This window comes from Drosophila pseudoobscura, chromosome X (assembly GCF_009870125.1).
Source record: "Drosophila pseudoobscura strain MV-25-SWS-2005 chromosome X, UCI_Dpse_MV25, whole genome shotgun sequence".
NCBI lineage: Eukaryota > Metazoa > Arthropoda > Insecta > Diptera > Drosophilidae > Drosophila > Drosophila pseudoobscura.
Genome location: NC_046683.1, coordinates 58,160,699 through 58,188,407, shown reverse-complemented (window position 1 = coordinate 58,188,407; position 27,709 = coordinate 58,160,699). Strand labels below are relative to the sequence as shown.

The following is a 27,709-nucleotide window of genomic DNA, read 5'->3' as shown; positions in this document are numbered from 1 at the left end:
CGGTTGTCGGTACACACACACCGCACACCCGCCTTAAGCCACCAGTCCCCAGTCCCCAGGCCCCAGTCCCCACAGACCCCCGCCCCGCCCCACCACTATACCGTCTGGCAGTTTAATTTCTTGGACTTTGGACGGCGGCTCGGCTCAGAAAAGGCAGTAAGCAACAAAAAAAACAACAAAAAAAACAACAAAAAAGTCGGCAAACAGCAAAGCCACACACAAACACAACACAATACTCGGCAAAACCACAGAATCGAGTGACAATGAGCTAGCCAAAATTCCGCTTAAAATAAATATTTATTAGCGTGAAATTTGGTACGAAACAAATAAGCGCCTAAAACCAGAACGAAAGTCTAGTTCCCTCTAGGAACCCGAGCGACGGCACAGCCGATACATTACGTGCACATTTGATGGAGTTTTTGAAGTACTGTTTCCAAGGGGGTTTATGGTACGGCGCGGTGGCCTGATCCTGGTGGGGATCTGCAAGTTTCTCGGGTGGAAAGAGACAGGTAGGTCCAAGAGTAGGGTTTTGGCCGAAGTTCGTAATACCAAAAATTGTATGACAAAGTAATACTCAGTTACTGTCATACAATGTCGTGTGTCGTGCCTTGCACTCGTGGCAGCAACATGTATGACAGTTAATGTGCATGGCACGACTCTCCCAATCTCCCACTCTCCCACTCTCTCTCTCTCTATCTCTCAGTGCATTTCCCATGACGATTTATGCTCTAGCTTTCCCGCTCTTTGGCCCTCTCTCACTCTCTTGAAATCATGCTACATTAACAGCTGTGCTTTAACAGCAGCCGCTTCCACACGTTCCCATCCCCCCCGGAAGCATTAACCCGGTCGTGCCATTCCATTCCGTTCCGCTTCCAACCGTTTCACGCTCAGGCTTTGCTCCAAAGAAAGTTTTCATGCTCTCTTGCGCCGCAACAGCACATTTTGTGCTGTTTCTTGAGCGATTTGGCGTTCGCGCTTCGCGGATTTATGCTGCGGCGACTCTCATCATCAAAACCCAAAAAATTCTCAAACGTTGCGGACGCGTGTGTCGTGTGTGGATCCACAAAGAGGTCCCTCCGTGAGAAAACTCTACCGTTTCGAAAGGGGGGAAGACAATAAATGCTGCCGCAGAAGCAGAGGCAGAAACAGAAACAGAAACAGAGAATGTTTGTCCATCTTTGCCCTCCCACCACCCTCTATTTATCTGTCTCTCTCGCGCTCTCTGTTGGCGGGTGCGGGCGCGTGTGTTTGTGCCTTAATTTGAAATAAAAATCAATCAAAAGCAGAGAGCAATAGAAATACAACAAAAACAAAAGCAAACGCCAAAAGCAAAGACAATAACAAAAACAAAATTCACGTAGCGGCAGCATCGTTACGTCATGGCCGACGCCGGCGTCGTGCAGTAGCAGCAGCAGCAGCAGCGACCAGCTTTTGTTGTTGCTGTTGTTGTGCGTTGGCATACTTCAACGGCAGTTCATCCTCCCTCCGCTCCGCGCGTCTCTCTCTCTCGCTCACGAGTGCTAGTGTGTGTAAATCAGACAATTGTTTTTGCGCTTTTCGCAAGGGGAGCGGACCAGCAGCAGCAGCAGCAGCAGCAGAAGCAGCAGCGGCGGGAACGAGAGCAACAGGGAAACCAGCAAACGATAATTATTAAAATAAAACGTAAAAACCAAGAGACAGACAGACAGCAGCCACCAGAGAGAGACGCTCCGCTCTCTCAACAGCAGCAGCCGCAGCAGCAGCAGCAGCAGCAAAAACAAGCAGCACAAGCAGTGGGGCGGCTCTCTCTCACTCTCTCCATATAACAGCAACAGCAACTCGACGAGAGAGCTTCAGCCCGTTCCACAACCATTGCGTTCCACTGCTAACAGAGGGAGAGAGCTTACAGAGAAGAGCTTACAGAGTGCTGTAAGCAGTGCCTGCCAGCCAGATTGCCGCTATCGTGGCCGTCTGTTCGATTCCGTGGTCGCACTCGTTTTTGTCGTTTCGTTCGGTGCGGCGGTTGCTTTCCAACCAAAATTAAGCAGTAGAAACAAGCAGTGAAAAGCAGCCACACAAATCTATCTACAACTAATCGCAAACAAAATATCAGCCACAAATGCAACCAATATTTTTTTTTAAGTAACCATTTTTTTTATGAACTGTGAAAAGAAACAAAAAACAAACAAACATATGCAGAAAATAAATAGCAGCAAATAAACAGAAGATACAACTACAGTTACAGATACATCAGCAGCTACACAACACACAGATATACAACACTCACACACACACACACACACACACACAGCCAGCGTTCCTGTACTCAAAAGCATTCCTAATCGCCGCAAAAAAATACATAAATAAAATATAATAACACAAAAAAAAAAGAAGAAAGAAAGAAAAAAAACACAACAACAAAGCAAGTAAAAACCAATGCAAAAAAGGGGAAATTATCAACACAGCCGAGAACACAGCAGCACAAAAAACGAAAGAAATAATGCGTAAAAACAATTAATTAAAATGCACATAAAACACGAGTAAAAGCCACAACAAAAGAGAAGAAAAATCCTGTAAATAAATTTCATGGCTTAGAAAAATTAAACGTTCAAAAGTGTGACCAAAACAAGTGTCGAAACAAGAGAAAAAACGAGCGAATAATTGAAGCAAAATTTAGGAAATTTTAGAGGTATTCCTAAATCAATCTAAATCTAAATCTAAATCTATACAAAACAAAATAAAAGTTAGAACTAAAATAGTTAAACAAAATTGAACCCAAAAATATAAAACTAAAAGCCGAAATTCAGCAAAAGGTAAGCCATAAAAACAAAAAAGCAAACCCCCTTCTCCACCGACAGTCCATCCATCCATCCATCAGGGACGAACATCGTTTCATTCATAAGGGAGCCCCACTGTTAATTATACGCTATTCATAGGCCGATACGATACGCGATCTGCTCTCTATAAATCGCATTCCGGCGACTTCCTGTCAACACACACCCGAACCGCACCCCCTCGCTGAACCCACCCTCTCGAGACCGAAAGAAAAACAATAAAAATTCATTAAAAAAAAAACACACACGCACACACACACACACACACACACACGCGCGAAAAAAGAGAAAGAGATACAAAATCCAGTCAAAAAAAAAAACTGTCTACTGTCCCCTGTCCACAGAAATGCAATAAATTCTGAAATCAGCGATGGTATGTGGCCACTGGCCACTGGCCACACTATCTCGGGAGGGGAGGGGGGAAACGAAACGAAGAGATACAGATACACAGTCATCTCTTCAAAAAGATAGATTCCCCGCCATTCTACCGTGTAGTATCTGTAGATACAATATCTTGTATATAGAAACCAACAGAAACCAACAAAAAAGCGAATATAAAACATTTGTTTTAAAGCATTTTTGAATGCTTTTAAAACCCTTTAATATTTGTGTGTTTTGTGGCTGTCATAAAAAGTGTTGTAATAAATTAGCAGACGGGACGGTAGGGGACGGAAGCCGAGGGAAAAACACGCCTATAGTATACGCCATACCAAAGATATAGATACTAGATACATTTTGGGTGGGATCGGATTGGTTCGTGGTCTCTTAGGAAGGCTTTGTCCAAACAATTTTTGTATAATTTATGGTTTCTGGTCTTTCAAAAAGGTCTCATACAAATTCGTTGGAAACGCTCTTTGAAAACCTTTTTGCAAAGGAATTTGATTCATTTTGTTGATGCCCAAACATTCCTTGGATGATTTATAGGTTCTCTTAAGAGAATTAGATCTATTATGATCATTCTTAGATATTCACTTACCATTGAAAAGTCTTCTTGTTGCTCACGATTTGCCTGAAACGAAACAAACGCTTTATATCTATGGTAGATAGGGCAAAACTTGAGAATAAGTTGATTTAAGCAGAAATCTAGTGTAAATCTTCACGTTTCCTGCCTTTGAACTAAACCTAAACAAGCATTAAATACAGTTCAGAGATTCGTTGGCTGAGATTAAGACATTTGAAGCATCGTTTAGGCCCAAGCATTTCCCAGAAGAAGTTTTATTTGTATTTATTTCGGAGTTCCACCAAAACAAAGCAGAACAAAACCAAGTCAAAGTCGCGTGTGGCACTCTACCCACCTTTTCTCCTACTCGCTCTCTCTCTCTCTGTCTCTCTGTCCCTCTCTGAGAGCAGTAGGCAAATCACTTCCGTTCAATGAACCCATGCGTAAGCGTAAGCCAAGAGCTCCATCAGCCGTGGCTCTGTGGCTCTGTGGCTCCTCTTGGTGGCGAGTATTGCCTTGGCTTTAGCTCTGGTTCTATGGCTCTGTGGCTCTGTGCCTCTGCCTCTTGTCCCACCACACACCAGCGCCAGCACACCCCACTACACCGCTCTCACACTCGTGTGTGAGCCTCTGCCTCTGCCTGTGCCTGTGCCTCAGAGTCTTAGTCGTAGTCTCAGCTTTTTTCTGCTCTTTGCTTTGCACATAGATATTGTCTCACACTCGCACTCGCACTCACACAGAGAAACACTCGCACACAGAGAGTGGCAGTGGCAGTGGCAGTGGGGTGAGTGGAGGGGGGTAGTGGTGGTGAGGAGGGGACACTCGCATGGAACACCAAAGCGTAGAAGAGTTCTGGCTGCTTTGTCGTTTACCTTCCACCTTTCTACCTGCCCCAGAGCCCCTCTTTCCTCTTTCCTCAACCCTTTTCCCTTCAACAGCTTCGGGGCTCGGGCAGCTCTTTCTTCGTGAAAGAAGAAATGGGGGAATGCCAAGCATAAGAATGTTACGCATACGCCCTGCCGGAGACCCCGAAAGAGCCCCCCAAGAGCGTTCCCTCTTCTACTGCTACTACAACCATTCCGGCACTGCTTCTTGACATGATCTGATGCAATCCACTGCTTGTTTGGCTATTCAACTGCTTAGAAACTGAATCCTAGATCTCCAAACTGCTTGACAGGCTGATCTAATGCTTGCACTGCTTATCAACACATTCAATTTATACACAAATGACTGCAAAAATCAACAAATTTTAATAAATTAATACAAATTTCGCATAAAATAATACGAATTTGGCATAAATAAAAGTTTAAATTAAAAGTTCATGAGAAAATCCAATAGAAATCGAGCAAAAGAAGAAGAAACAGAAGCTCGACTGACAAGTTAATTAATCGAAAGCTAATTAAACAGCTGACGGCTGAAGGAGAGTAAGAGGGAGACCCTCAAACACTCTTTCTCTCTCTCTCTCTCACACGAAATCAAGGTCTTTTGTTTTTTTTTTTTTTGCGCCATAGTCCGTCTCCCTCTGTCGCTTATCAAGCGTCTGGTCCGGTCTGGTCTGGTCTGTGCGGCGGGTCTCTCGGTCTCCGTCTGGGTCTGGGCGTGAGGTCTGGTCTCTGTATGGTTCTGCGTCTGTTCTTTGGCTTCTGGAGAGCCGAATGCACGGCGGGATGGTGGTGGAACGGAGGGAGGGTAAAGTCAAGTCAAGAGTAACGTCTTATCATGAATTTCTGCTGAAAAGAGCCCACAGCCGGCGCACACAGAACAGAGATAGGAGCCCATGGACTTGAGCACCTGTCCGTCGCAGCAGGCAGCGACGTCAAACACAGCGTCAACCCGCGCCACCCACATGACCAGGCACCGCACCGCACCGCAACGCCGCAGCAACAGAACACGAGATTAGAGCCGCTGCCGAATGACGACTAACGACTGACGACTGACGAGCGACAACATTCCCCAAGGTCATTATTTGGCAGTGCAACAGAGAGCTCCAGTCCCAGCTCCTCCTGTCTCTCAGTCTCTCTGTGAACCGTGATTCCTGTCCAGATAATCACGTGCCGCCTCGTGAAGCATTGGTCAACGCACCCTCAAAAATCAGCCGCTGATCTTCAGCTGCGAGCCTCAAGGGAGGCAAGAGAGTGGCCACATCTCTCTGTCTGTGTCTGTGGAATGATGGGGTCTCATGGAATACCCATACCCTAGTTTTTACCGGCATTCTGGCACTCCAGAGTCCAGTGGATACTCTTCATGTTTACACTGCTTCTTCTTCGAGGCAATCTACTGCTTCTCAAACTTCTGCTGCTTGTTTCGAACACTGCTTCTCAGCTAACAATATCCTACAGATATTTCAAGATTCCCAAACTTTATACCGGTTAAACCTTCCGCTTCTTAGAAGGATCTACTGTAAATGAGGCTAGGAACATTGGCAATGAAACACTGCCATTTTTGCTGAATGAAAAGTCAACAGCCACACCACTTTTTGGGCATACCCGCTTCCATGCCACTCACTCTCTACTCTACTCTCGTCTATTCTCTGTGTAAAAAGCGAATCATTAGAGTTCATAATCAACTCTACACACATACACACGGTCAGTGGAACACACTGGAACACCCATACACCCGTCCATTCATGTTCCAATCGGAATCAGTCCCGGCGGTCGCTCTGTCGATCCGTCGGTTGTTGTCTGGGTCGAAGTCTGAAATTTTTTTTTGTGTTTCATTTCGTTTCGTTTTTACTGTTTCTCTTGATTGTTGTTACTACTTTTCTGTATGTGTGTGTGTGTTCGTTTTGGTCGTTTTTTATTTGTTTTTGGTTTTTTGTTTTTTGTTTTTGTTTCTGCCATTTGCTGTTGCCTTTTTTCCATTGTTTTCGTTGTCTTTTGGCGACTTTTCTACAGACATCGCGATTCCGAAATGTACGACAGTATGGGTATATTTTGATCTGCGTCTTTTCTGATTTTGTTGCCTTATCGAGAGGGAACGGAGCCGGGCACCGTCCGTCTCCTCGATATCCGGCAGAGATGCGCCAGAGACATTTTCTCCAAGCGCAAAAGCCGAAGATGCTAATTTCCAAAGAGTTTCTATAAATTATAAATTATGAATATCTGCTGGAGTGTGTGGGGGCTTTCTTTTGTCTAAAGTCTATACGTATTTCCAGCTATCGTCCCAGAAGAGAAGACCGGCCGCTGTGGAATTCTCTCGTGGTCTCGTATTCGTAATCGTATTCATAGTTCCAAAGGCGAAAAACGAAAAACGAAAAGCGAAAAGCGAACCGAACACCGTAACAACCGGACAGACCAGACAGGCTGAAAAATCGCTAATCGATTGTGACATGCGGTCTTTGCCTGATTTCTGATGCCAATTCGATGCGATTCCAAGAGTCCCCCAAGAGAGGGAGAAATATAGATAGAGAGACGGAGACGGACACGGGGAGAGAGCGGTTGAGAGAAAGATTAAAGAGAGGCTGAGATTCTAAAGATTAAAAGACGGGCAGAAGCAGCAGTAGATTATGTAATAAAAATAAAAATAAAGCCGGCTTTGATTGACTTTTTGTCTTCCTGCCTCCATCGGGGCCATTCGGGTCGCCAATCAGCGACTCCTCAAACAAGCCTCTCTCCCCCTTTCCGTCCCCTACCGCTACCTATCTCTCTTCCTCTCTCTCTCTCTCTCTCTCGGGGGTCGCGGTTCGGGTATGTAAATCGTAATCCGTCCCAGTGTCTGACTTCTGAATATATTCCCAATCTCGCTCTCTCTCTTTCGTTCCCATACTATGTACATATATATGTATATTAGTTTGAGTGTAGGTGTGCGCGTGTAGGCGTTACAATGATTAGCAAATCTGGACACCAAAATCCAGACAGAATGAAATCCGGAAAGACAAGAGCCAGACGATAGACGAAAAAGAATTTCTCATCTGAGCAGACGCGAGGGAGAAGAATCAGTTCAAATGGAAACAGTGGGAAGAAACAGTGCGAAGAAGCAGTGGGCAAAGCAGTGTAAACATAAATAGTGCTAGGAAGCAGAAGAAACAGCCATCGAAAGCAGTGCAGAGAAGCAGTTCTCAATAACCTAAGACTCTCTTCAGAATAAAATGGGGTTTTGCCTTTGGGGCAGTGGAAATTCATAGTTAATATTTTGCTGATCCCAGAATCTTCCAAAAACGTACCGCAAACCCCATTTATTTGCTGTAATTTTCCACTTCATGGTTGGCTCTGCCATTGGAATCCCATACAAAAAGCACCTGATTTTGCAGTTTAGTTTTTCAGAACGAAGAATCAGCAGGAAATTGGACGAACAAAACTATTGCATTTTGTTCGTGGTGGGGGGGGGGGGGCTTCTATTTCGAAAGGGAAATCTGAGTTTTTAGATAAAGCAAAACATTCTTTATTTCGATGAAAAGGAGGAGGCTTCCAGTGGCTCCCAGTGGCACCGAGTGGCACCCAGTGGCACCCGTTCGTTATCTGTCACACACCTGTAATGGGAGTGCATTTCATGAGAAAATCATCCGAAGCAGAAACCAGAACCTCGCAAAACGACGCAGTCGGAAGGGAAAAGGTGTCTGATGTCACGGTATCACGGCATTACGGTATCACGGTATCACGGTATCACGGTACCCGACCCTGACTTGTGCCACGTCATGCCACCACTGCAGCGGTGCCTGAGAGGCGCAGAGAGGGAGGAAGAGGTCGGAAGATAAGCGAAGGGAGGCCCCAGACATCAGCGGATGCTCGAAGCCAGAAAGGGGTGCGGGGTGCGGGGTAGGCGGCAGTCTCTGATAAGCGGCAAGCAGCCTCTCCATCATCGAAAAATGTGGGCCTAGAAACGGAAGCTGACTATCGCAGAAGCACAGCAGCAGCAGCCACAGCCACAGCAGCAGCAGCGGATCTCTCTGTCTGGCTGAAGAACACCAGACACTTGACTCCGCTGCTACCCCCCCGCCTCCTCCCCCGCTCCAGCATGCTGTGCCTTGCTGCCACAACAATAGAATCGTTTGCTTCTTGGAAATTTGTCTCGACAATCGGCAGACCAGACCCCTGGCTCGAAAGGCTCGGAACTCGGAAGGCCCCGTGGATTCTTCTCGCTATCTCTCTTCGTGTGTTTTTTTTTTTTTTGTATTTTTTGTATTTTTGACTTGGCCAAAAGCCACGCCCCCATAAATTAAGGCTTTCGAGGGAGGGGGGAGAAGGAGCAGCGGAATGGACAGGTAGGAAGGAGAAACCTCCTTTGGCCTACATTTTGTGAGGCACGAGAGAAGCGAAACGAAACGAAACGACACACACACACACACTACATATACCTATATGAGTGTGTGTGTGTGTGACTTCATCAATGATTTATTTGCGTTTCGCGTGTGGAGGCGACCCCCGGAATGGCGAAATGTTGCATGTGGCAGAGGTCCTGCCTGCCTGCCTGCTGTTTCCTGCTGCTTGAAATGTTTTTTGGCTCCACCCCCCCCACTCCCCTACCACCCCCCCCCTCTCAAAAAGTAGGTCAAATATTTTATCGTTACGCAAGATTATTTTCTGTCTGGGTTTTCGTGTGGCTTTTGGCTTTTGTGTTGTATTTTTCGCCGCTGCAGACAGCAATTAAAGGAAATCCCTTCAAAGCCTGCTCCACCCACCACCCATCCATCGCCCACACCCGTACGTATGTGTGTGTGTGTGTGTGTGTGTGCGGCATATAATCACGTCATTCCGTCGCGTCGGTTAATACCCCCCCCTTCCAGACTTCTATATGTCTGGACGGATGAATCGATATGGTCTGGGGGAATCGCACACGTGCACACACTGGAAAGGGAAAAAGCGAGACAGAGAGAGAGGGAGTGAGTGAGAGAGAGTGAGTTCTGAATCAATGAGTGCCCCCGCGACTGATTACAAATGAAATCATAGAAAATATACGATTATATGTGGTTTTTTTTTATATTTTTTATTTGTATTTGTACTCCGTAAACGAATGAATGTCTGCTGATAATAAAATGCTAGACAGGCCAAAGGGGGAGGGGAGGCACTGGGGGATGGGGGGGGGGAGAGGCCCTAACACACCATCCAATAAATTTCCACGTGCTAGAGAGAGGAGAAAAAAGAAACAAGAAAATTCTCAACAACAAAAAAGACGACAAATGGAAAAACAGAAACTTAAATTCCTGCAGAAAATATCAAAAATATACACATACGTATAGATATATATATATAATATATTTCTATGTCTGCTAAAAAAGTGGATGGGAAAGAGACAGAGACAGAGAGAGAGAGAGAGAGGGAGGTAGTTGTAGGCCTCGTGTGTGTTTTGTCTTCTTTTTCTGCTCAAAATGAATGATCTCTCAGGGATGGGGGGATGGGGGGATGGGGGCTGGGGGCTGGGGTTTGTGGCAGCACTGCCAGCAAGGGTACTCCCGTGTGTACATCCCCGAAAAATTCTGCGATGTCGGACACAATTTGGGATCTCGGATAAAGAGCGTGCGGCAGAGCAGCGTTGGGCAGAGGCAGTGGCTGCCAGCGCCGTGAGAGCGAGAGCGACTGCGAGTGCGAGAGAGATGGAAAAACCATGTTCAAAAATAGACAGACAAATTGTCGCGTCATGCTCACAAACAAAAACAACAACAACAACAACAGCAGCAACAAAAAATAGTGTATATTTATAAATAAATTTGAAAACATTGTCATCGTTGAATTGTTGTTGCCATTGTAGTGGCGGGGATTTGTGCAGTGCAACAACAAAAACAAAAAAAAAATTAAAATAGAAACAAAAAAAAAATACAAAGAAAAAGGGGAAAAGGAGAAGGAGGTAAAGAAGGGTATATACCCCTTTCGATATCCCCTTTCTAGCATAAGAAACATAGCTTCTGCAAGCAGTTCAAAGTAGGTGTTTAACCATTCATAGATGTATCCCCCATTAAGCAGTGCAAAATTCTAGTTGAAACATTTCGAAACCCTTGAAAGAAGTTCACATTCGCAGTTGCAAACAGTTGAAAGTGTTATCCCACATGACATCGTCATCTGTTAACCCTCCAAGCAGTGTACAAGTGTAAGATCCCTGGCATTTAGTACTCTACAATGCAAGCAGTGCGTCGACTTTGAAAGAGTTATGTATAAACTGTAGGGTAAGCACCAGCTCGAAGGCCTCATACCCTCTGCCGCAAAAAAATGGCATTGCGTTGACATCGTCTGACATTTTAACTTTAGTTTTGCTTGATTTTTTTTTGTTTGTTTTTACTGTGGTCTGTAGACACACAATTTATGTTCTCTGCTGCCACTGTTGTTGCAACATTTAGACAGATTAACTGCGTGCCACACAGAGGGGGCAGAGCCAGAGGCAGAGGCAGAGGGAGGGGCTAATAAACGACTTGACCCTGCCACGACGATGGATGCGCAGACATTAATTTCAATGAAATGCAATTAGCATAGATAGATCGAAATGCCACGACACACGACTCGGCGACTGCGAATCCGACTCTGGCTGGCTTGATTGTTTTTCTTTCGATCCCCATTCTTCCCCCCCATCGGAGACACAGCGGAGCACAGTTACCCCTTTTCGGCTTTCATCTTTCAAGTACTGCTTGCTTGTTGGCTTGCTTTTTCCCCGAGTTTGGGCAAAACGACTTGGATTACAATAGACAGGGAGAGAGAGAGAGACCCCCAGACAGAACGGTAGAGCAGGAGGGCAGGCAAACATCAAAGTGGAAGTGCCGACGCGGTTGTCCCGGCTTATTGTCTGTCCCACTCTTCACTCTCCACTCCCCGCCGCTCGCCCTCCTGTCTCCTGTCTCCTGTTGTCCCTGTCTCCCACAGAGAAGACATGTAAGAAAAATCGATTATACTTCGGGAAACAGAACCTTTGCGGAACTTGAAGCGCGAGGCTTAAGCGATTTCTAATGAATTTTCGTATTTGTTTGTGTTTTGTGTTTATGCCCGCGAAGGAGAGACAGAGAGGGAAATATTTATGGCAGAAATATGAGGAGATACAAACAGATTAGAAATATTCCTAATAATTGTTTATGCTAATAAGCAGTTGTAAGCAGTAATACACGGTTCTTGGAGAATTGAGAATCGTGTTCTTACCTTTAAATAAACAATCAAGCAGTGCCGATCAAATTAAAAGCAATGCCTGGCCCTTGATCTAAGCAGCGGTACACAGCAGTATAAGCCGTTACAAACAGTTCGCAAGCAGTGCGAAAAGGTTAAAGGGCTAACCATTCGTACAGAATCTCTGGCAAGCAGTGCACAGTAATAGAGTATTCATTTATCAAACAATTTGGAATTGAATTTTCGACCTTAAGCAGTGCGAATAACTTTCAAATGTAGCCATTCCAAACATTGCACACACAAAGCAGTGCAAATATTCAAAAGCTTATAAAATATAGTTTTTTGTGCAAATTTCTATATAATTATTAACATTCCAGCACACAGAAATATTCCACACAGGCAAAACCCGACCCGCGATTAATCCCCGAGTCTTTAATTATATCGTGGTCGACTAATCTGTCGACCAAAGCGCCATACATACATACTACTGCCATTCACATACATACACACATGTGTACGTGTATGTACATATACTACAATTATTCCCGTGCCACAACGTCCGCCCATTGATGGTTGAACCTTTTTTGTGACATTATCAATCAATTAATGTGATTTAAAAACCATTAATAGGCTTTCACTAATCATTTTGTTTGGCCGGAATACGGGCAGAAATTAAACCAACATATCGGACATGTATATGGGGCAAGGGGGGCGCCGGGGGCCTGGGGGCTGGTTCGCCTCTGAAAAATATAAATTATAAATTAGCCACACGCGCTACTACCAATTTGCACGGCTGCCTGCACCTTTGGGTGATAGATGGAAAAACAAAGGCCGAGAGCAGTGGTGGAAGACTGACTGATTGACTGATTGATTGACTGGGTGATTGATCAATGGGAACATTGGATGATGAAATACAAATACCCACAAAATGGAATCAATCTGTGGACTTCTTCCTTCTGGGGCACGGCTCTCTCTCGAGAGAGCTCTCTAAAGTAAATGCCATAGAAATGCACTCTCCCTGTACCGCTCTCCACCCTCCTCTCCTCGTTGGATGACTAATCGATGAGTTTTTGTGAGTCAAGCAGCAGTAAATGCCTCCCAGCCCGGAGACAGTGTTGCAAAACGTTGACACAGTTTTGCAGAGAAAGAGAGAGAGAGAGAGGGAGAGAGGTGGTGCGATACTTGAGGCCTTTGTGTTTTTTTCTATTGTTTCCCCTTCCAGAAAAAGCAAAAAAACGAGCCCCGCATGAACTAGTTTTTTCGGTCTGAGAGGCTAAACCCCCCCCCCCCAACCCACCACCCCAGCCACCGCGGCTTTTGACACGCCCACTGACCCACTTATGGGGCGCCATACGAAGGCTGAAAGGGTGGCGGCAGACAAGGGGGGGAGCGGCTACCGCCCTCCTAAACCAGGTCAATGAGTCATGTCATTGGCCGCAGGGCACTGACTACTGCTGGGGAGGACTACATGCCACATGCCACATGCCACACAAGAATGAAACAAAAGTTAAACACGGATCCGATCCTCCACACAGTTTTTGCGTAATATTTCGAAGCCTCTGTCAATATTTGCAAGCCATTCGCCATTCCCCAGTCACCATCCATCGGAATCATCATCTGTGGCAGTGGCAGTGGCACAAACAAACAGAACGGAACCGAACAGAAAACTCTACAATCAACATACGGCAGTGGGTCGGAGAGAGGGGAGTGTGGAGGGGGGGAGGGGGGCATGCAAAAAAATACGAACCAATCGAAAAATAAACAAATGAAAAAGAAAGTCAACACGAAAGTATGACACAATGTTGCAAATAAGGCACGAGTGGTGGAGAAATACGAGTGGAAAAGAAAGGGGGCTGATGGGGGGCTGGAGAGAGGGGGGGGGGGGGGGGGGGAATGGGAAATATGAGAAGGAAGAAAGAGGAGAAATGGGGCAACCCAAGGCGGGCATCACCGATTGATACTTGAGCAAAGAGTGTGCCGCAAACGAAAGTCAATTGAAGCCGAAAGAGCTTCCAAGGAGATCGAATTATTGCAGTTCTACAGCCATTAGGGGGGCCGGGGGGGTATCCCCCCCCCTTGGAACCGCCAAGAATGTCATGTCGCTGAACCTTGGAAAGATGATGAAATGCCGCGACAAACAAAACACATCGCATGCAAAAATGCCATAAACGCTGCGTATACGTAATCGCTTGAATGTATTTGAAATATTGCGCATACGCCGGCATTTACACAATTAGCCACGTGATTTTCCACACTAATTAAATGCGTTTGCAAATTGGAAAATGGGAAAGCATCAAGAGAGGGACGGGGCTGCCACCCCCAATGCCCCACCCAGTCACCCCCTTGAACAAATCAACCTCAAAATGGGAATTTCTCTCCCCCTCACGCTGTTGTTGTTCTTGTTGTTGTTGTTGTTGGAATGCACTCGCATCGCTTAAAGGTCAAACGACAGGCGGCAAACACGAGCAGCAGGCAGCAGCAGAGCTACAGACAGCGGGAGGGGGTGCGGCAGGGGGGTATCCACCTCATCATCAGCCGCTGCTGCCTGGGAATGGGCGAGGTCGACGCCGCTGTCTGCGGTTTGTTTCAGTTTTTTTTTCCCCTTCTTTCTTTCTATTTTTTATTTTTTTTTTTTTTTGCATTTTGTTCATTCATTTGCATTCCCTACCTCTCCGTCTGTCTCTCTCTCTCTTTCTGTCTGTTGCTGTGCGCAATGTCTAGAGCTGCAAGCACACACACACACACACACACAGAGGGAAAAAAAGGGTTGGCCTCTCTCAAGGGGCGGTGTGGGCGGCGGCAGGGCGCAGGCAGAACTGTAAAGCAGCACAGACTGTGGGGACTTTGTCGACTTTTCATCTTTTGCCCCCAGCCTCCGCCCCTCCTCCCCCCCCGGACAACATTGTAATATTTTGTGCACTGAAAACTAGACAAAAATTCTTTGCCAAAAAAAAAACAACAACAACAGCATTCAAACGACGCAGACGATGCTGGCGACTGACGTCAGCTGATGATGCTGCTGGCTGTCTACTGCTTCCTTTACCTCGGCTTCGTTTCCGCCTGATGTTTGCACTGCGTCGCATCTGGGCTTCATATGCACTGCTTGGTGTAGTCTCTGCACTTTGCACTGCTTGACCTGGTTGTGTCTCATATGTGCTGCTGTCAACCTTGAACTGCTTGTATGCATTGAACCGTTGGCTTGTCATTCCCACACGCACTGCTTATTCTGATGCTTACACGCACCGACAGAACAAGCAGTGCTTCGAAAACTGCCTACCAAGCACAGATCCACAGATCCCCCATCTTAATCGCAGAAAATTCGACACAACAACACCCCTAACAAACGAAACAACAACACAATGCGCACCAAATGATATTTCAGATCTTTGTGATTTTTCAAGTTCAATGTCATCTCAATGTATTATGATTGCCAAAGCTCTCTTTGCCCTCTGGCCGGTTGGATGGATTTCGCTAGAGGAAAAGGCATGACATTCTCCAGAGTCCAGGCTCCACACACAATATCCACAATCCACACACAACCTTGACATCCAATCAAGGTGTCAATGGCATTGCCCCCAAAAAACCGTGTGGCTATTTGGCAATGGGTATGCGGGTGCTGATGGGGATGGGGATGGGGATGGGGCAAGTACTGCACTTGACTGTCATTAGCGCAACGATCATAATCATTGAATTAATAACTTTTGTTGTGCGACAGAGCCAGAGAAAGAAAGAAGGCAAGTCCAAAAGGTGGATCATCCCGCGAACTTCTCGCGCACTCAATCAAATGCAATTTGGGGGAAATTACTCTCGATTGTACATATATGGTGGAATTATCTCTGCCTCTATACATATTCGGTCAAGGAACTTCAACGATAGAGAGATTGAAACAAGTTTCCCTCCCCCCTCCCCCTGCCCTCCCCTCCACTGGTGTCTACCGTTCAATGTCCGTTCCACTATTAAATAAAAATAGCCACGAAAGTCGTTTGCTTGGATCGATCGCTGTGGCTAAAAGTGTTAGCCAACTGTCCGATCCGATCCGATCCGAACCGAACCGATCCGTCTCTACCCCCCCCTCGTCTGGCTTTGGGGGGGTCTGACGCCCGTCTGGTGGTGGGACTGGGGCCAGTGCCAGTGCCAGTGCCGTCTGGTGCGATCAATTCAAATATTGAAATTGAAATTCACACAATTATTTTAGCACTTTTCAATAGTCGAAACGGGACGGAGGGGCCACACGTGCGTCAGCGGTTCAATCGAACGTTTAAACAGATTTTGAACCGTTGCCATGTATTCCTTTCTCTTTCATGGGTCTGTGGTCTGGGGTCTGCGGTCTGGTTGGGCCTTTATTTTATAGGGTATCAGTTGATTAGTAGTCCCAGACGCAAAACGTGGCCCCAGACGTGCTCAATCATTTCACTTGCGATAAAATTAATTGCAACAACCAGAAACGAGCGGCAACAATTAAAAAAAAACACACACACACTCACACATATCACCCAAATGGAATGATCAGTTGAAGGAATACCCTGTAGATCGTCGAAGACTATCTGTTTTGGGGCTTGTAAAGATGATTCCAAGAAGAAATATGAAACCATAATTGAGTTTCCTATCCCCATTCGTATCTTTCGCTTTTATGGATATTATCGGACTTTGAAGTGTGTGGTGCCACAGCCGATTACAGGGTAGCCCCAACAACAGCAGCAACAGCAACAGCAACCGCAACAGAAACAGCAACAGCAACTGCAACAGCAACAAAATATATAATTATCTAAAAACAAAGGCTATAAAAGGCAGCCCTAGAGCGAGTGACTGGCGAATGGCGACTCGACTCGACCCGCGACCGTAGGATAGGCTACGGCTAACAGTTGAGTCACCTGAGACGGTTAAAACCTGAGTGACAGACGCGCGGGACAGCGGCGGACTGGGCGACGGGTGACGGTAGACGGGAATGGGGCTGGGACTGGGACTGGGGCTGGGGCTGGGAATGCGCAAAAGTCTAAAGTGCTGCCACTTGTGCTTTTTCGTCGTCGGTTTTCCGCTGAAGAGCAAGAGCAAGCAGTGCAAGCACACGCGGGGAGTACAGTCAGAGTGAGAGTCAGAGAGCCAGAGAGTCAGCGAGTCATAGACATTGTTGACATATTTTTCACTTTGTTGCTTGTTGTTGCTTGTTTTGTTTTTGCTTTTGTTTTCGTGCGATGTACATTTTAATTTCAGTTGATTAACTTTTTTCGCTGTCTGTCTGGCATGCAAAGACCCGTACTCGTACCCGTACCCGTACCCGTACCCGTACCCGTACCCCTACCGTGTACCCCTTTCTGCCGTGTCTGCCGTGTGTTTGTTGTATAATTGTCTCTCCTGTCTCTAATACCCTTTGCAGAGCCCAGAGAGAGTGTTGATTAAAAGAAAAAAAAAAAAAAACATTGCAGAGATATCCTGATATCCAGTCGAAGGCCTCGGGTGACCAGAAAGATGTTGCCTGACCAATCAAGAGGGTATCAAATGCTTCGGCTATTTTCTGGTCTTGTTATTTGTTTGTGTGTGTTTTTTTTGTTCACTTTTCTGCGCAGCATTTCTCTTTTTCATTAAAATCATAAATTACTGAAAAATCTCCAAACAACCCCACACCCCACCCCCTCCCCCTGCCCCTGCCCCATCTTGTCGTATATTTTCATTTTCATTCACTGATCGTCAGAGATTGGGGGAGAGCGGGAGGGAGACGGACGTACAGGGGGTAAGGAGGGGCTCTAGCCCATGGTCGAGTGAGTGCGATAGAGATGGCAACGTTTACATAGCTGCGTCATTTTCGCCTTGATGAAATTGCGCTGTTCCACCGAACGTTGAACGTGTTGTAGCTGCCGGCGTTGTTGTTGCAACCGAATATCAGACAGAGCGTCATGATATTTACTGCTTGTGTGATTGTAAAATCTTGTTGCGCAAGCCATCGCCGCTTTTGTATCTGTGTATCTGTGTATCTCTCGCAAAGCGAACGAACGCGAACGCTTGTACATACAATATCTCTCTCATTCTGTGGCTGTGTGTTGTCGTCTATGTTTGCTCTGTTACAGGGTCTGCGACCGCGACGGGTGGCCTCTGTTTGTCTGCCGTTCTATCAGCGCTGTCTGGGTCTGCGTCTGTCCGCTGTCCGTCTCTATGTCCCCCCGTCTTGCCGTGCCGTGTCGGTTGGAATGTGGCTGCCATATCGCCCATAATACCCATTACTAATTGAAGCGTTTTGGTTACAATGGTACTTTTTAATACAAAGTGGTATAAAAATAACCCCGTAAGTTTGTGCAGCGTAATGGCTGGGATCGATTTGTGGGGCGAAAGCTGTGGTCAGATATTCTAAATATAGACCTACGATGGTCACAGGTGTCTAGACAGATCACCCAGAGAGAAAACATAACCAAGCAGTGCGAGATGGGCCGGCACACCGTTGCGTATCATTGATATCCAGTATTGAGCAGTTAATAGCAAGCAGTTGAGAAGCAGTGCATACAAGCAGTGCAACCACTAAGCTTCATATAATTAATATCACCCATCAAGCAGTTTACAAGCAAGCATGCCATACATACAAGCAGTTCGTATGCAGTGAAAGTGCATGCAAGCAGTTTAAAAAGCATAGGCAACACTCTCGCTCTCCTCCTCTCTATTTTTCGACTATAGGGTATTCTCTGTGTCAATCTCATTCCATCGATAGCCTTCTTTTCGCCTATTTGTTTATCGAATTGCCGTCCGCCTACATTCGCGCACTCACTCACACGCTCGCCCTCCCTTTCTCTCTGTTTCTCTGTTTCTCTGTTGCTCTCGCTCGCCGACTACCGCTACAATTGTGCGCATGTGTGCTTGTATCACACTTAAGTCGTCTGCTATCTAGTCTAGACGCATACGTCTGCGGTGTGTCCGTGTCCCCTGTCCTCTGTCCGTCCGTCTATATCTCTGCACGGGTACGGGTACGGCACCTTGTAGATAGCGAGCGACAGTCGTACATACTTTACTTTACTTTTCTTATGTTTGTTGTCTGTTGTATATTTCTCTTGCTCTTTCCTCTTTCATTGTTATTTCGGCTGTGCAGTGGGCCGTACTAGCTTTACGTTTTGTTTCGTTTCGTTTCGTATCGTTTATTTATAGTAATTAAAGCAGTGCGTGAGGGGGAATAAATTATTTAAATTTACCCCAAAAAAAAAAAAAACACAGAGGTAATTATTTAAATAAATAATTTAACGGCAAAGGAAAACAATATTGTTTCGACTTTCTCCAAGCAAAAAGTTTCTTAAAATTAAATACTAGACTTTGGGCCACAGATTAGGATAGATAAATGTGTGTTATTTTTTTAAGACCTAAAATTAACAACATTTTTCGTACATTTGTTCTGTGTTGCAGGTGGCTTGTTGCTAATCGCCATTAGTTTGTCCGTGTGCTTGGCCTGCGGCAGTGTGTTGGTGGCCGCAATTGCCCTACGCTCTGCCCCAGCAACAGCAGCTGGAGCAACGACAACAACAACAGCAACAGCGGCAGCAGCAGCAGCAACAGCAACAGCAACACTGACACTAGAAGCAGCAGCGACGCGAAGGATACGCCACAAACGTCGCTCGTCGCAACGACGGCGCAGCAGCAACAACGCGGTGCTGTCAACGGGGATTGGACTGGTAACGGGTAACGAGGCTATCTCTGCTCTGGCCCTGCCACTCGCCACCGCCTCCGCCGCCACCGCCACCAGCTGCACCGCCTCCAACAGCGCATTGGGCTCCGCTGCAGCGGATCAGACAGTAGCAGGCGCCGCAGCAGCAGCAGCAGCAGCAGCAGAGACAGCAGCAACAACAACAGCACTTTTGCCAACCGAGCCGGAACATTCTGTACCCGTAAGTACTTCCCACCCACCTACCACCTACCACCTACCACCCCCTTGAAAGGAAGAAAGAAGGAACATAAAAAAAAAAGTAGAAAGAAAAAGTTCTGAAACAGTTGGAAACAGGGACGAAACGCATGGGATTGGTCCTCTCCTCTCCTCGCTGTCGCGTCGCGTCTGCTCTAGACTGCACGGCCAGAAAAAGTAGGGTACAAAACACGAGAGGGTCTAAATCGGTCAAAGGTCATGTACATATGTACCTAAGTACATAGTTGAAAAAGTATCCAAATAAATAATAAGGTATAGAAATAAATGATCAATGAAACTTTAAGTGAATGACAGCAATAATGTCTCTCAGTGTAGCCATAAAACGAATGCCAAAAGGAGACACGTGTCGAAAGTTTTCTCTTTTTGTGTGCTGCCTTTTGCCTTTGCCTTCTTCGCCTGCCAATATCCCTGCCATGCATTCCCTTTTGTGACCAAGCAGACAGACAGACAGAGAGAGAGAGAGAGGGAGCGGGAAGAGGTACAAAGAGCGAGCCCATCACTCCCTCTGCCAATGCAGTAATTTTGCTAGCGGTGGGCAAAAGTCCTTGAAGCTACACAGCAAGCAGTGGAGAGGAGAGGAAAGGGAAAGCATGGCAAGCAGGGCAAGCAGGGCAGGCACAGGCAGCGCAGCAGACATGCTTAAATTGCTTTCGTCGTCGCCTACGCAGCGGCCCGAGCCCGAGCCAGAGCCAGAGCCAGAGCCCGAGCCGAGTCTTATGTAACTGCGCCTACTGCTCTGTCGCGTCGCCCTTTACAGGTTCCACTTCCTCCACTGCTACCGCTTCTGGGTCGGGTCTCTCTTTTCGCATGCTGTGTGTGTGTGTGTGTGTTATGCAATGTTTGTTGAATGCACAGCACGTCCTTTGGTGTCTGCCTTAAGTTTGTTTCGGTCTCTCTTTCTTTCTCTTTCTCTCGCTATCACTATATCACTCTGTCACTCTGTCTCTCATTTGGTATTCAATTTTTATCACTCCCCCAAAAAAAACAAGAACATAAAAACAGAAGAAAAAAAAAACCATTTGCTGTCTGCCATTTTTATGCGTCTTTATTATAATAATGGCCAAGACAAATTCAATTTCTCCATCAGCGCTTTGTCTATTTGCCTGACTTTAAATGGTGTGGTGGCCCATTCTTATTTATCGTAGAATTTGCTTATTGAATTTCCACTCTGCGCCGGCTCTGGCCTTGAGGCGGGTTTCGCCTTAATGGAACCGCCGTACCGTACTGCGCTGCACGACACACTCTGGGCTCCACAAACGCGTCTTGTGGCTTCTATGCGGGCACCCACATGTGTGGATTTTGTGGATTTTGTGGATTCCCTCGGCTTGCGCTCATTAGGACGACCCCCAGCCCAAGCCCAAGCCCAAGCCAAGGCACGACGGCGTGGCCAAAGACGTTAAGGCGGCTTTGGAGATTGCGGTTTTAAGATTTGCTATTACTATGGGGACAGAGGTGATGAGGGGCAGGTGCCAGCACGCCCATTACAAAAGATTAAAGTCGGCAACTTTGACAAATTGTTACTCGGTCTGCTGACATCTTCCAGTGCGCATTTGCTCATTTTTCTACATTTCTAGATTTATTTTTTGCCTTTTGTTTCATTTGCCCACGCCAAATGAACATTATGAATGAAAAACTGCGTCTGTACAGTGAGGTCCCCATGTGGAAGTCGGCTTGGGGAGAACTCTAGATAAGTGCAGGCCCAAGCACATGACAGGTGTCTCCACTGTATTGGAATATAATAAATGAATGCCTTCCAACATTGCTCAGAGTGTTCTCTTCCGCTCTCCTGCTCTCCCGCTCTCTTGCTCCCCAGCGCCGCCTGTCGGCAAAGCCATTTAGCAGTAAAGACGAAGGGAGGCGAAGGCGCGGGGGCATGGTGGAGACATTGCGTGGGCGGCATTGCTCTTGCGGCTTCTTGCTGCTTGCTGCTTGCTGCCAACGCAATGGGAAACACAATTGCCGCTAATAACCCAAGGCGTTTAGCGGCAGAGGCAGTGCCGGAGCGACGCAAGAGCGGCGTCGACAGAGGCAGCCAGGCGTTGTGTTTTAATCGAATTTTATTTGCCGCCGTTAGCCAATGAATAATTCAAATTGATTATTAAAATGTGCTCGCATGAGCCACACACACACACACACATTCGCATAGTTACACACGTTGTAGGCGTTAACATTAGGCCGAGAGCGGGGCGTAGATGTGTGAAAGAGGAACTTTCATTAAAACCGTTATCTATGCCAGACGCACGCACCAGACACGCAGAGACTTGCATAAATTACAATTACATTTACAGAGAGCGTGAGAGTAAGCGAGATAAACATACAGACGTACATCTGTGTGTCCATGTGTGTACATATGTACATATGTGGAGCAACAGCTGTTTGTTACCCTTGCACTCATTCCTCCCCGTGTTGACTGGTGGCGGGCACATTTTTGTGGCCTAAACAAACATTGAAAGTCGAAAAGTTTCAAGGATACTGCCAGGAACAAGGGACCCACACAAGGGTCTGTCTGCGTCTGATATTATGTCACTTTTCGTTAGACCCAAAAAGATAAACAACAGATGCAGAAAGAGCCGGTTATGGCCTGGCTTACGCCCAACAACAACAGCGACATCAGAAAGCACAAATTTCTCTTACGTCAGAGAGGGTGGCGGGGAGGGGGAAAGACGGGGACGGAGACCCCCCAACAGAAAATGAGGTTATTGCCAATCCTGTCTGCAATGCTCGAGTAAACATTTTAACCTAATTTTTTGCCGCCAGCGAGCGAGGGGAGAAAGAGGCAGAGAGAGAGAGTGAGAGACGGGAGATGCCCCAGACAATGTGATGCGATATTTGCTGCTCAGATTACCCAAAAAACAGAAACAATAAAATTCGAAAGTGGAAGGCTATACTCGGGAACCGAAATATTGATACCCTTGCGGAGGGTATCGTTTCCAGGGCAGCTATAAGATAAGGAGTCAGCCAACTGGACAACTGCTACTAATGAAGAATATATTGCAGTGCGCTATGGATTTCAAAATGCTTGTCAAACATATCGCTATAATCCACATACACAACCTGCAAGGGTGCGGCAAAAAAAGTACGACAGGCCAAAAAGAAAAGAACTTACTCGCACAACACACATGATCGCAGACTGGTGGCCACATAGCTTCACGAGATTTTAATTTACAAAATTGCATTTGCATATTTGTATAATTTACAAAGTCTTTTCGGCCACCGCCGCCGCGACCGTTGCCGAAAATATTCGTGCCCGATTATTTGCCGTTGTTTCTGCAGAGATTTGTCATTTCTTTCTTTCATGCCCGCTTGCACACATCAATCGGCCGGTGGGGTGCGGCGGCTGGGGCAGGTAACGGAATGTAGAACATGTTGAGTTATGAGAATGGCCATTTTCAAATAGACACTCGCTTACACACACACACACATACACACGATGCCGTACACAACATAACGGTGTACTCGGACGTAGTATGGAAACTTAGATAGCGGCGGCTCAAGAATCGCGCCAAAATGCAGAGAGCAGCATATCAAGAAAAAAATGCACTGAAACACTAGAAAAAAAACACACACACAAAAAACAACAATGGCAAAGACTGCATGCACAGCACTTTTACAAACACAATAAACACTAAATAACAATTTTACAACGATTTTAAGCGAAATAAAACACCGGCAGAGAGCGGAGAGCGGATCAACTGATCAAAGCCGTGATTTGGGCACACTGCGATTGCAGACCTATCGACCTATCGCAAATACAAAGAGGTGGCTGAAGACTGCGGGGGCATTTTAGCTAGCCAAAAAAGTATTATCACGATTTTACGGGAATCCCAAATCGGCAGACGTATTAATTTAAGATATTGAAATAAAAAAGATGTCACAAATGAGAGTTGGTCACACTGCAATGACCTATCGATTGGCCACCTTATCAACTGCACAGCACTGACCAAAGCTTCTAAAATTTTCGTTTGAACCGCAAGAATGGTCACTAACTACGCGGAGCTGGTGGTGAAGCAGAATCACTGCGAGGACACCGTGAAGGTGCTGCACGGGCGCGTGGCCGATCTGGAGCTGCCCGAGAAAGTGGACGGGATTGTATGCAACTGGATGGGTCACTCGCTGCTGTGGAAGTCGGAGATCCTGGAGGTGCTCGAGGCACGGGATCGCTGGCTGAAGAAGAATGGCTTCATCCGAGATGCGAGATACGGCTGAAGGTCACCAAGGATGGGCACCTGGAGTGCTTCACTCTGTACTTCGATGTGTCGTTCAGCCAATGCCATCTCCAGCGCACCCTCAGCTGCAATCCCTGTCTCGCCAGCGGCCGCAATTCGCTCTGGCTGCAGACGGCTCTTTTCGTCGATAGTTCCTTTGTGCTCCGTGAGAGACTGCACTATGCGGGTCGCTTCATCTTCCGCCCCCTGAAGGGATTCGACACAAATCAGATGGAGATCTGTCATCAAGCTTCATGTGAGCGAGTTCTTCAAGGGGGCCCTGCCGGAGTACTTTGGCAATCGTTTGGTCAACAAGCGCTGGCTGATGATGGAGCGCGACCAGACGGTGGCCGAGGTGGATAGCTGTCAGGACGAGGATTTTTGAGTGTAATAATCATATATTATATGTTTAGGATTTCTTCTTCCCTTTCTGTTACCCTTCACCTGCCCCTTTGGCGTGGAGCATGTTCTAATGGGATTCTCTGTTCTGTTTGTATTTGCAGATGCTATCGGTACAGACGGCCGGCTGCGCGGGAATGGAGCGGCTCGGCGTTCCGACCCGCACATCATTAAGCACACCACCCGACGATAGGTAGGCAGATAGATCGAAGAAGCAGCAGATCTCCCACATGAGAAAGTGAATGCTAATCCATCGATTGATTGTCTTGTCTCTCTGCAGGGATCAATTTAGATGTAGAATGCGCGTAGATGCGCTCCAGGCACGTGAGCTCTTGGCTGTACGTGGCGATTCTGTGATTCGTAGCGCCGGCAACAATCAGCAGCACCAGCAGCAGCAGCAGCAACCATCACTCCATCTCCATCATCACAACAATAAGCAACAACATTCCCACCATCAGCATCAGCAGCAACGCATGACAACTCCAACGACGCACAGCTCCAGCTCTAGCTTCAGCGCAGGCACCGGCAGTGGCACCGGCAGTGGCAGTGGCAGTGGCAGTACAGGGCTCAACAACAACAACAACAATAGTATTAGTAGTAATGTGGCGCGAGGCGGCATCGAGGCCACCACACTCAAGTATGGCAACACGGGGAGCGGGAGCGGGAGTGGGAGTGGGAGTGGGAAGGGCGAGAGCTCCTCCTCATTGTCTTCGTGTGGCTCCTCGCTGCAGAGCCACAGCAACGACCACCATCAACATTACCAATATCAGCAGCAGCAGCAGACCCCGCGCTGTCCCCACCATGTACCACTGCCGGACAGCGAGTACGGACAGGATCGTCATCTGCAGATCAGGAGTAGCTACCAGGTAAGTCCTTCGGCAGTCAATAGAAAAGCCCAACGTGTGCTAACATTTCACTTTTCGAAAACAGCAATCGGAGATCACCAGATCGTACACCAAACCGCCGCCCAATAAGACCGTGAGGGATGTGCCCGAGCAAATCTCGGCGGGCTGTGGCAGTTCCAGCTACCGCCTGACCACGCTCCAGGCCGCCGCCACGGGGGGCATCATCAGCGGGTCGTCCACGTACACAGCCTCCTCGTCCTCGGCGTCCACCTCCAAGTCCAAGCCGAACGCCATAACCAAGTTCTTCTCACGCATCAGTTCTCCAAAGTCGCCGCCGGCGGGGGGCAGCTGCTCGAGCCAGCCTCCATCACTAGCCTCCTCCGCCTCGATGTCGTCCTCGGCCTCCTCGCTGGCCTCCTCGTCCTGTGTGTCCACCTCATCGTCCGCCTCCTCGCTGGCCGCTGCCCCCCTGCCCACGCTGCCCATCTCCAATGCGGCCACACTGAAGAGCACAGCCTGCGGCTACGGGACCAATCCGAGTGCGACGACAGCAGCCGCCGGCAGCAGTCACCACAGCTACGTGGCAACGCCCGCAGCGACAGGAAGCTGCACGCCCGAAAGGATACCCACGCCGCCGCTCTCCGTCTGTGTGCCCATTGGGGCTGGCCTGCAGCTCTTCAAGAGCAGTAGCTTCAATCTTCCCGCCGAGACAGCAGCAGCAGCAGCAGCAGCAGCAGCAGGAGGAGTAGCGGAAGGAGTGGCAGAGTCCCTGCTCCCTGCCACAATGAGCCGCAATAATTCCAACTCTAGCATGATGAGCTGCCATTGCAGCTGCAATAGCCGGAATTGCAGCCACTGTGCGGCCAACTCATAACTGAGCTCGTGTTAAGTTAACTCTTAGTTACACAATACATCTATCTATCTATATAGCTCTATAGCTACAGATACATATGTAATTATTATAATTATATTATATATAGTATGTATTTATATATATATATATGTATATATATATATATATATATTTTTTTTTTTATGTTAGCTTACATTATGTTAAAGTTTAACCGATCAGATTTATTTTGTGTAGGTCTGTCGCCAACGTTGCGCTGGTACGAAAAGACTGTTTATTAGTCAGAATTTAATTTGTAAATTTCGAGTAGAGAGAGGAGAAGGAGAGATGTAAGCTGAGATAGAGAAGTAGAGAAAGATAGAGAGAGAGAGAGAGAGAAATAGAAGAGGAGGAGGAGGAGGAGAGAACCCGCTGAGCTGCCGCCTTGCATCTCCCACAGCAACACACAGAAACAGACAAACGATAAACTTAATTTAGTTATTTTAAAATCATTTCCATTTGTCGCCTGCTAAATGAAAATAAAAGAAACTTGAAAGAGACACCATACCACAATAGAGACATGCAGAAAAGAGAGACGTGAAGAAACGATGGAGAGAAGGAAATAATAACAAATTATATAAGTGAATATGTAATTGTAATTTTATGATCAATACACTTATAGTATACACTTTAGTTTGAATAACTCTAGTTTTTAGTGAAGCCAACCAACTCTTAACTATACTCTATCCAACCCAAACCGACCCGACCCGCCCCGCCCCACCCTGACCTCTTCTTCCCTATACCACATACCCTGTACGCTACCCTCCTTATACCCTATATTATTATATGCATGGCCCATGTGCTGGAACACACGAAAACAAAACACACACCCACACAAACACAAACAATTTTTAGTTCAATTGAAATTTGTATATTTGCTAACGGAATTACAATGTAAAAAAAAACAACAAAAAAACGAGAAAAATGAAATGAAATCTATGTAAACCAAATTGTAGAGAAATTATCGTTTTAATTTTTATTTATTTCTTTGATTTTTCCCTTATTTAGAAAATAAGAGATAGTGCTTTTTAAAATTGTAAAGATCGATCAAGTATCGATAAGGCTCTGTCTTCCTTTTGTTGGAAAATAGTCCATCCTTAGCTCAGTGGCGCCACCAGCTGCGTAATTGTTGGTTATTGGAACTACACCATAGAGGTGGTGCTTAACAAAACATTCAATTCAATCAGATAAAGCCTTTAAAGAAGCCTTTAAGGATTGCACAATTATTAAATACAATTTTACACCTGTATTCACTCACGCAAATGGATCATTTTGTCGAGTTTCTGAAGACTATGAGCATTGGCACTCAGCTTTTGTCAGCTAGCACTGATAGAATGTGAACAACGTAACACAGCACTGGTGAGAGCCACGATCACATGGCGGTTCTTTCAAATACATTTCGATCATTTTTCGATGGTAGATATCCAATTGAATAATTCCTCATGAGATCCACAGTATATCCAATGTATATACCCATATATGCATAAGATTAAAGCCAATTTCCACACGATCCCAGAAATATTAAGAGGAGAGAAATAAAGAAAGAAAATGGTTTCACGAACTTACGATCCATTTAATGAAATTAAAACAAACATTTAACCGAAAATTTAGATGAAAAGCGAATGGAAAAACTAGAAAAATATGATAACAAAAAAATGCAAAAGAATGGAAAAAGAGAAAGGAGAAAAGAGAAACTTTACTACGCCGAA

The 27,709-nt window shown here is 46.5% G+C and overlaps 1 protein-coding gene across 1 annotated transcript; it reads left to right on the top strand.

Annotated features, from left to right (window-relative positions):
* Nucleotides 1–1,763: 1,763 nt before the first annotated feature.
* On the top strand, nucleotides 1,764–26,097 carry LOC6899996 (P17/29C-like protein DDB_G0287399). The gene is made up of 5 exons (XM_033384205.1): nucleotides 1,764–2,792; nucleotides 19,149–19,627; nucleotides 24,371–24,459; nucleotides 24,547–25,132; nucleotides 25,197–26,097. Exons 3-5 carry the CDS (start codon nucleotides 24,371–24,373, stop codon nucleotides 25,983–25,985), a joined length of 1,464 nt encoding a protein of 487 aa, XP_033240096.1. The 5' UTR covers nucleotides 1,764–2,792; nucleotides 19,149–19,627; the 3' UTR covers nucleotides 25,986–26,097.
* The last annotated feature ends 1,612 nt before the right edge of the window (nucleotides 26,098–27,709 follow it).

Coding starts and splice junctions, on each gene's coding strand:
- LOC6899996 (XM_033384205.1), top strand. CDS start 24,371: ATGCTATCGGTACAGACGGCCGGCTGCGCGGGAATGGAGCGGCTCGGC. Junction 24,460..24,546: donor AGCACACCACCCGACGATAG/GTAGGCAGATAG, acceptor GTCTCTCTGCAG/GGATCAATTTAGATGTAGAA. Junction 25,133..25,196: donor AGATCAGGAGTAGCTACCAG/GTAAGTCCTTCG, acceptor TTTCGAAAACAG/CAATCGGAGATCACCAGATC.